The sequence below is a fragment of the Macadamia integrifolia genome, chromosome 12 (genome assembly GCF_013358625.1).
Source record: "Macadamia integrifolia cultivar HAES 741 chromosome 12, SCU_Mint_v3, whole genome shotgun sequence".
Taxonomy (NCBI): Eukaryota; Viridiplantae; Streptophyta; class Magnoliopsida; order Proteales; family Proteaceae; genus Macadamia; species Macadamia integrifolia.
In genome coordinates this window covers 8,009,362-8,018,319 of record NC_056568.1, presented here as the reverse complement: position 1 = coordinate 8,018,319, position 8,958 = coordinate 8,009,362, and the positions used below count along the sequence as shown (strand labels likewise).

Below are 8,958 nucleotides of genomic sequence, written 5' to 3'. Positions count from 1 at the left end.
GGGGTTGGGGTGAATAATTAAATGTTTTTTCTTGGTTGATCCTTTTTTTTTGTTTAACTTGCACCGCTGTAATCCATGTAGAAGATGGTTGGTTACTTCCCAAGCATTTACCATATTACTGGGTGTCAACCGGTGCAGTTTCAGTATGGTACAAAAGATATGGAGTAGATATCAAAATTTAACTGAGATATTTCTAAATTTTCAATACCAATATCGGACCGGCTTGATACGGTTTCTATTCAACATAAATATGGTTCTATTCGGTATTTATGACAGTATATACTTTTGCCCTTTTTTGCCTTTTATGGGATATATCATATATGTAGTTGGTAATTCGCTATTCACTATTCGATTAAAAACAGAAAAATTGGTACGATTTGGTTGACACATATAAAAATATTTGTGTTAAACTGTTACCTTGAGGAGTCCTTGGTCGAGCCACAAACCAATAAACCAGCTTTTCGTCGATTGGTAATCTTCCGGTCATCATATTATCTCCCCTTATTCGAACGAATTCATTGCCAAAACCATGGCCATTGGGGTAATTTGTGAAACCTACCACTCCACATAGATTAAAACGCTTTGTAGGTTTCAACTCTAACCAATCCCCCACCACTGAGTGTACACCATCACACCCTATCAGTACCTGTACACGTAAATTATTGTGAATCATATAATCCAAAGAAATTAATATGAGATAGAGAGATGAATAAATAGAATCAAGTTCACCTTAGCCTTGATGACAGTCCCATCTTTCAGATGAAGAATGGTATGGGAAGTAATTATAGGATCAGATTCAATTTTCATTATTTCGCATCCGAATCGTATGGTTTCGGCCGGTAAATTCTCAGCCATGATTTCTATGAGATCACTCCTTCTCAGGCATCGAAATTCTGAATTCTTGAATGATTCCTCTTGGTGTGTACTGTTGTTGAGGACAAGATCTCGAGTTCTACAAAGTTATGTCAATAATTAAAGGGAAAGAGTTTCCTAAAAGATGGTCCTTGCATAAACATAGACGCTGATAGCAGCATAGGAACACTAGTAGAAGCATCAATAGGGACTAAATCCCGACCAGTCATCTGATATTTAAAAGGATTTTCAAATTTAAAAAAAAAAAAAAATCTTACAGTAAAATAGGAATAGCTTTGGGCCTGAGGAGATGGGCAACTCCAAGCTGATCAAGGGCACGCCATCCATTGGACTGGATTCCGATTCCTGCTCCTTCTGTCCTTAGAGACGCAGCCTTCTCTATCACTATACTCCTAATCCCCTTCCTAATTAATCATATGAATCATTGTTAATCAATAACCATTAACCCTAATTCATCATCCATTCATATTTAAGATAAGTAATCCAATATAATTAATACTAATAAGCAGAGCAAACACCAATACATAGAGAGTGAGAGAGAGAGAGAGAGAGAAGGAAGGGTACCTATGAAGAGCAAGGGCAGTGGCAAGGCCGCAGATTCCTCCTCCAACAATTACGATCTGCTTTCCCTCCTCTGACATTGTTGATTCTCTCTCTCTCTCTCTCTCTCTATAACGGGTGCAAGTTTGTGTGTGTGTTACAAAGTTCTCCAAAGCTTAAAACTCATGGATTGGGATGAGGTTGCAGTCTTCTTGTTTAAATAGAGATGACAGTGCTAATGTTCGATCGTGGCAAAGCAGTATAGGGGTAAAAAGTCCAATGGTGTACGATTTCCTTGCTACCCAAGCCAAGAAGGAGTTGATTAAAAATTAATGAACAAATTGGAGTACACGAAAAGGCTCTTGGACGAAGACATGTTTGGTCAAGGATGCTTCTTGTCTCTATCTTAACACATTTATCCAGTCCCTTGACCGAGTCGCTTGACCAATTGAAAATTTCTCTCTTTTTAGTTATTTATTTATTTATTTATTTTTATTTTAGTCTATCCAATTCTATCTATCTAACATGTTGACGGATTTTCATCATGGAAAACTACAGCTTTATCAGTTCCCCATTGTTTTCCATTAAACTGTATGTTTCTTTTCTAGTTACTTTGGATCTTCTCGTGGCATTAGATAAGATTATCCTTTGAGCCTGTTCCTCTTTATAATAGCGACGGAGGGCCATTCTCGCCTTCTTATTTCTCATAGGGAGGTGAATTTTTTTAAGGGTATCAAGATCTCTAGATATGCTCCAAAAATTTCTCGTCTTTGTTTTGTGGTTGTCATTTTCAACTTTTATAGAGTGTCGGTGGATGATTTTGCTATCATTAAGTGTATACTTTATTTATTTTCAGACATTTTTAGTTTAACTATTAACCTTGGACAAGAGGAGTATTGCCTTCAGTTCCAATGTGAATAAGGAGACTAGGAACAGATGTGTCACTTTATTGGAATCAATGAAATAGAATCAGAATCCACTTACCTAGGAACCAACCTATTCCACAAAAGAGCCAAAAGTGTCCTTTTCAATCCTGTAGTCTCTCATGTGAAGATATACTTGCCTCATGGAAAGTCAATCTACTTTCCTTTGCCGGGGGTACCAGCCTAATCGAGTCTACCATGTCCTCCATCCCTTCCTGCTTTCCTACTTCGCATTGTCAAAATCTATTTGTAATAAATTGAACTCTACCTACCTTCACTTCTGAATGGAGATAACACGAAAGCAAGAAAACTTCACTTAATTGGTTGGCACAAGGTTTGCTCACCTAAATCCTATAGTGGCCTTGGTCTAAGGAGTCGGTATCTCATAATAAAGCTCTCCTACTTAAGCTTGGATGGTGCCTCATTACTAATGAAAATTCTATGTTGGCACTTTTTCTTAAAGCCAAATACTACCACAATGCCTCAATTTTTGACAAAAGACTTTAAGAATGGGGGGTTCTTATTGCTGGAATGACAATGCAAGTATTCTTCCTCTTCTTCAAATAATGGTCTCAAAGAAAATTGGAAATGGGAGTGATACGTTCTTCTGATCTAACCCCTGGTTAGTGTCATATCCTCCCTTATCTGATGTGGATAATAATGTTTCTCTTACCTCTACATCTTTCTTCTTAAAAGTTAAGAGACTGTGTGGAACTCTAATCTTTTAAACTCCGTCCTCCCTTCTCATGTCACAAATAAAATTTTACAAATTCCCCTTTCCAACAGCCCTGATAGATGGTGGTGTCACCTCTCGAGGGAAGGCACTCTATCTGCTAAGAAAGCTACACTTTTTTTAAGAACAGGTTTACTTACTAACAATGGTGGATTCTCAAACAGTTGTACTTGCTTGTTGCCTTGCTCACAATGGTGGCACTTTTTTTTGAAAACTGAAAATCCACCCCAAATATAAGCTCTTCTTTTGGAGAATTGTCCACAATGGTATTCCTACAAAAGGCATCTTGCATTGAAGGGCTGACATTGATCCCATCTGTGGTTTGTGCCACAATAATACCAAGAGCACTTGCCACTTATTTCCCACTTGTGAGTTCTCAAGAAGAATTTGTGGTTGGACCTCTGGATCTCAAAACTGAGTGTATTAACTTTTCTTTTCTTTCTGTTTTTATGTATTTCTTCCACATTATCCCCAAAATGAATCATTTTTTTTTGTGTTCATTATAATGTGCTGTCATATTCAGCAACATAGGAACCAGGTTCTGTTTGGGCACCAAAAATCCAACCCTTACTCTATTCTTAAACAGGTACCTTTTCTAGACTTCTCTTTATAATAATAGTGAGGACCAAAAGGTTTGGAATCCATCAGTGGCTCCAATCCAAAATTTTTCTCTACCCTTTACCCAAAACTCCATTTTGTGCTGTACTGAGAAAACTAATCCATAAAGGAACATTTCGGGTTGGGCAATAGCCATAATATCAACTAGTAATTTCCACTTACTCCATACTAACTATATATTGACAGGAAATGGTACGGAAGCAAAAGCAAGGAGTTTCCTTTACGGCTTGACAAAAACTGCAGAAGGTGGATGGGCAGTAGATGAGATTTGGAGCGACATAGGAGATCTAAGTAGCTTTTGGGATACCAATGATATCAATCATTGGCCATGGTCTTCAATCCCTCTTTTGCTAACTACTAATCATTTTTTGCCTAGGTGTAAGTTACGTGTTAAGCCTCACAACAACTTTCTTCTTATGCTTAAGAATATAGCCTAAGATGCGATGAATAGGAAATCTTTGTAACAAACTTGGATCATATGTTAAACATTTTACCCAACTATTAATAGTATTTTTCTTTTCCAATAAAAAGTTTGGTTTAAAGGCTTATGTTATCTATCTAACTTATCTTGGTAACTTCAAGTTTGATCAGGGAAACCACTAAAAATAAATTTGTTAATGAAGGTTATAGATTCGGTCAAGAGGAAACTTAGGGCGTGTTCGGTTGCATAAAGTTGTTGGCGCATGTATTGAATTTGGACATAATTCTTTCGAGAGACATTCTATTGAAGAATCTTTGTAACAGAAAAATCGGTTGATTACCTTGAGTCTGTGACATGATTCTTCCTAGAAATTGTTTGGTTGCCTTGATTTTGTGAAGAGAATTTTCCTGAAAAATTGTTTAGTTACCTTGAGTCTGTTGGTTGTATTCATAATCAAACAATATCTAAAAACGGTTTGGTTTCTTTTATTTCCATCAATATTTACATTATAGATTATAAACTAGACTATATCTACATCAAGATTTTACATAGGCAATTGAAATGACTGATTCCAGATACTTGTCTCCATCATGGTGGTTTTTGAAAGAGATTGCACAAGGATTGTTTTTTGCTAAGTTTTTGAATGATTTCCATTGATGAATGACTGAGTATATATAAATATTTTACAGGTGCACCTGGGAGATTGAAACCCATTTAAAAAGGTAAGTAAATAAAATTACAACTGTAAGAGATAGCATTGGTGATAAGATAATCATATTTGAATTTTAAAATTCAAATGAGAAGATTTGGATGATGTGGATCCTTATCTCCTTCTGATTTGGTGGATCAGTTATCATCCTCCCTCAAGCTAAGCGGTACTAGAAGTAAATGAAGCTTGTCTTGAACAAAAGGAATCTGACGAGAGCTGAGTCCTTTTGTGAAAACATCAGCAACTTGGTCTTTACTTGAAATGTAATGAATGCCCAGTATTTTCCTGCCTACCAACTTAACGGATGAAGTGATAATCAATGGCTACATGTTTTGTTCTTGCATGAAATACTGAGTTGAACGAAAGGGAGATAGCAAAAATATTATCGCACCAAATAGTTGGGACTTTGGTGAGGGGGTAGTGCAGCTTGCGAAAGAGGGAGAATAGCCAGACAACCTTGGCAACTGTGTTAGCTAAGCAACGATATTCAGCTTCGGAAGAGGATCGGGCAACTGTTGGTTGTTTCTTAGCACTCCATGAAATAGGATTGGAGCAAAGAAATACACAAAAACCACCTGTAGACCATCGATCAATTGGGCACCCAGCCCAATTGGCATCACAATAGGCTGTGAGGTGGAGCGGGCCAGGTTGGGGCTGGATACCAATAGTTATGGTTCCTTTTAGAAAATGAAGAATATGTTTTACAGCTGCAAGATGATCTTCAGTGGATTCCTTAAGGAATTGTGATATTTGATTGATAGAAAATAAGATATCCTGACGGGTGAGAGTGGCATATTGAAGAGCACCAACGAGGCTGCAATAGTGAGTAGGATCAACTAGGATAGGACTATCACTCAATCCAAGTTTTTGTAATGAAGCTAGGGTAGAAACAAGCTTACAACTGGTCATGTTTGCATGCTGAAGAAGATCCAATATGTACTTGGACTGATTGAGATAAAGCTCACCCGAATCTCTTGTAATCTGGACTCCACGAAAGAAAGATAACAGGCCAAGGTCTTTCATGCGAAAATGATGGCCAAGGAATGACATCAGGCGGTGGATGGAAGAAGTATCATTACCAGTGAGGATGATATCATCCACATATAGAAGCAAATAAAGTATAACATGGTGTTGGTGGTAGATGAATAATGACATATCAGATTGAGATACTAGAAAACCAAAGTCGATAAGCTTGGAGGTGAACTTCTCATACCAAGCACGTGGAGCCTGACGTAACCCATATATAGACTTTTTCATCAAACAGACATGAGCAGCCCTTTTAGGATCAATATATCCTGGTGGTTGAGACATATATAAGGTCTCCTGTAGATCACCATAGAGGAATGCACATTCAACATCCAATTGTTGCAAAGACCAATTGTTGGAGACAGCTATAGAAAAAATAGTGAGGATGGTAGTTGGCTTAACAACAGGGCTAAAAGTCTCAATAAAATCAACTCCCGGTTGTTGATGAAACCCTTTAGAAACAAGGTGAGCCTTGTATTGATTGACTTACCATCTGGGTTTCTTTTGATATGATAAACTCATTTACAACCAACAACATTCATAGATGGTTGGGAAGGGACTACAGTCCAGGTATTTTGTTGTTGAAGAGCATTAAGTTCTTGATCCATTGCATGACGCCACTCAAGGTCCTTAGAAGCTTGTGAGTAACATGTTGGTTCAACCAAGTGAGAAGAAATAAATGCAAGGGGAAGAGGGCGAAGGGTATGGAAAAAGGCTTTATTTTTATAAATTCTAGATTGGGATCTTGTCTTTATAGTCTGGGTTTGGGTAGTAGCATGCGGAGGCTGGGGTGGAGCATTGGATGGACTAGAGGACATGGATTTGGGGAAGTATGCTCTTAAGGGATGGGTGATGCAAGGCTTGTACCCGAGGAGAACTCTTGAGAGAGTTGCAGAGTGGTCGGTACAATTGAGGGATGACTATGCAAAATGGGGAAACTGCAAGTGGAGTGGTGGGATGGGAGTAAGACCCCTAAGAAGTCTAGGTCATTTGAAATTGAAGGAGAAGATGGAGAAGTAGATGCAGAAGAAAAGGGAAATTGAAGCTCATCAAAGATCACATGTCTTGATACATAAACCCTTCCAGTAGATAAATCCAAACATTTATAACCCTTATGAGCAGAACTATATCCCAAAAAACAGCATTTTGAAGATCTGAATTGGAGTTTATTGGAGTTGTAGGGACATAACCAGGGAAAACATAGGCAACTGAAAGTTTTCAAGTGAGTGTACGTCAGTTTGGAGTGAAAAATAGCTTCAAAATGTGTTTTTGTGTTTTAAGAAAGAATGGGCATCCTATTAATTAAATAGATAGCCGTGGAAAAAGATTCTTACCAAAATTTAGGTGGCATATGAGCATGAGCTAACAAAGATAATCTAGTTTCGACAATGTGCTTATGTTTCCTTTCGATAACACCATTTTGTTCAGGTGTGGGGACAAGAAAGTTCATGACTGACACCATGGGTGTTACGAAAGGGTTTAAAAAAGTTGCTGGTGAACTCTCTGTCATAGTTAGAACAAAATTTTATGATTTTGGTGTTCAATAAATTTTTAATTTTGGCTTTAAAAGAGATAAAGATGTCAAAGAAGTCTAATTTGAATTTCATAGGAAAAAGCCAATAAAATTTAGATAAATCATCGAAAAAAAGCACATAATAAGAATATTTAGAACAAGAAAGTGGTGGGGCAGGACCCAAACATCTCAATGAATTAATTCAAGTGGTCAATGAGACATAGACTGAGGTAAGAGAAAAGACAACTTTCTACTTTTGCCTAGTTGACATGAAGAGGAGACATTTGTGCTCATTTTATTTGAAACATTTTTGCCCATTTTTTTTGAAACAAAAATAGTAGATAGAATTGTAAGTTGAATATCATGAGATGGATGTCCAAGTCGACCATGCCATTGATCAACAGAAACTGAGAAGCTAAAATGTGCTTGCAGTGAAGGAGAAGCAGGAAGAGTGGATGGCGAGCGAAAGGGGTATAGTCCATTCTCAACTGGTCCTTGGTAAAAAGTCCTCCCAGTGTCCTTGACACAAAAACCAAACTCATCAAAGTGAAAAAGACAACTATTATCCCGAGCAAATTTATGAACATAAATTAGATTAGTAGAAGCAGTTGGACAATAAAGAATGTTGCTCAAATGAAAGGTAGAAGTGTGAGAAGGAATTGAGGATGAACCAACGTGAGTTATTGACAAACCTTGACCATTACCAATTTGAACTATTTCATTACCACTATACTTGGATGATATCTAAAGATTCTCAAAGTTAGGAGTGATGTGATGAGAGGCACTGGTGTCAGAATACCAAGTGTTGTCATCTGTCATGTTAGAAGCAACCATGGCAGCAAGTTTTTCTGGTGCATGGCGACCTTGATAGGCATAATTCATTTGGTGATAGCAATTAATTGCTAGATGTCCCATTTTGTTGCATATTTGACTTTGAGGTTTGTTGGTTGAGTTGGAATTAACAGACGTGTTTGAGGGACGCAACTGGTTGGACCCATTTGATGGAGATGGTGTTTGCCATTGTGACTAGTTTCCACGACCCTGAGACTTCCACCTCCCTCGAGAGAAAGGAAATCCACAACCAGAATTACTTTTTGGGGCGGGGATGCAAGGAGAGCAGTTGAAGCATCATAAGAGGCATCATCCGTTAAAGAGAGTTCTTCACATATGAGAAGGGTGTGAAGCTCTTCAATAGGGAGAGCAGTTGTCCGAGCACGGATCTGAATTGAAGAAGTTAACTAACGATAGGATGGTGGAAGACCATCAAGCACATAAATGATAAGATCATCTGTCACACCCCGTTCACACTGAACCGGAGCGGTGACCGAGTTAACACCGGTTAACCCAAACCTGCCAGGATCATCAGATACTGTATTCCACCACAGCATACGCACAACTAATATAGGTTCATCAGATCAGCGGAAGACTAAGTTTTACCTGTGAATAAATCCCATATACTTGATACCCGGATAGTGATACAATAATTATATACATTTGGGCCCGAAGGCATGATATATACATAAAAAGAATAAAATTCAAATATCAAGTACATAAGGAAATCCACCAAAACAATCAGAGTACACAGCTCGGCTCGGTATCAAG

At 37.9% G+C, this 8,958-nt stretch overlaps 1 protein-coding gene and 1 long non-coding RNA gene across 2 annotated transcripts in view; one reads left to right on the top strand and one right to left on the bottom strand.

Annotated features, from left to right (window-relative positions):
* The window catches only part of LOC122057522 (monooxygenase 1-like), a 3,022-nt gene extending 1,395 nt beyond the window's left edge, over nt 1–1,627 (bottom strand). Inside the window, exons 1-4 of the mRNA XM_042619647.1 lie at nt 1,438–1,627; nt 1,131–1,277; nt 730–952; nt 418–646 (exon numbers count right to left, since the gene is read on the bottom strand). Of these exons, the coding sequence (XP_042475581.1) occupies nt 418–646; nt 730–952; nt 1,131–1,277; nt 1,438–1,514 (676 nt within the window). The 5' untranslated portion in view covers nt 1,515–1,627. The remainder of the gene's footprint in view (nt 1–417; nt 647–729; nt 953–1,130; nt 1,278–1,437) is intronic.
* LOC122057523 overlaps nt 1–4,240 on the top strand; it is a 7,242-nt gene extending 3,002 nt beyond the window's left edge. The window contains exon 2 of the long non-coding RNA XR_006133548.1: nt 3,874–4,240. This is a non-coding gene — a long non-coding RNA (uncharacterized LOC122057523). The remainder of the gene's footprint in view (nt 1–3,873) is intronic.
* The last annotated feature ends 4,718 nt before the right edge of the window (nt 4,241–8,958 follow it).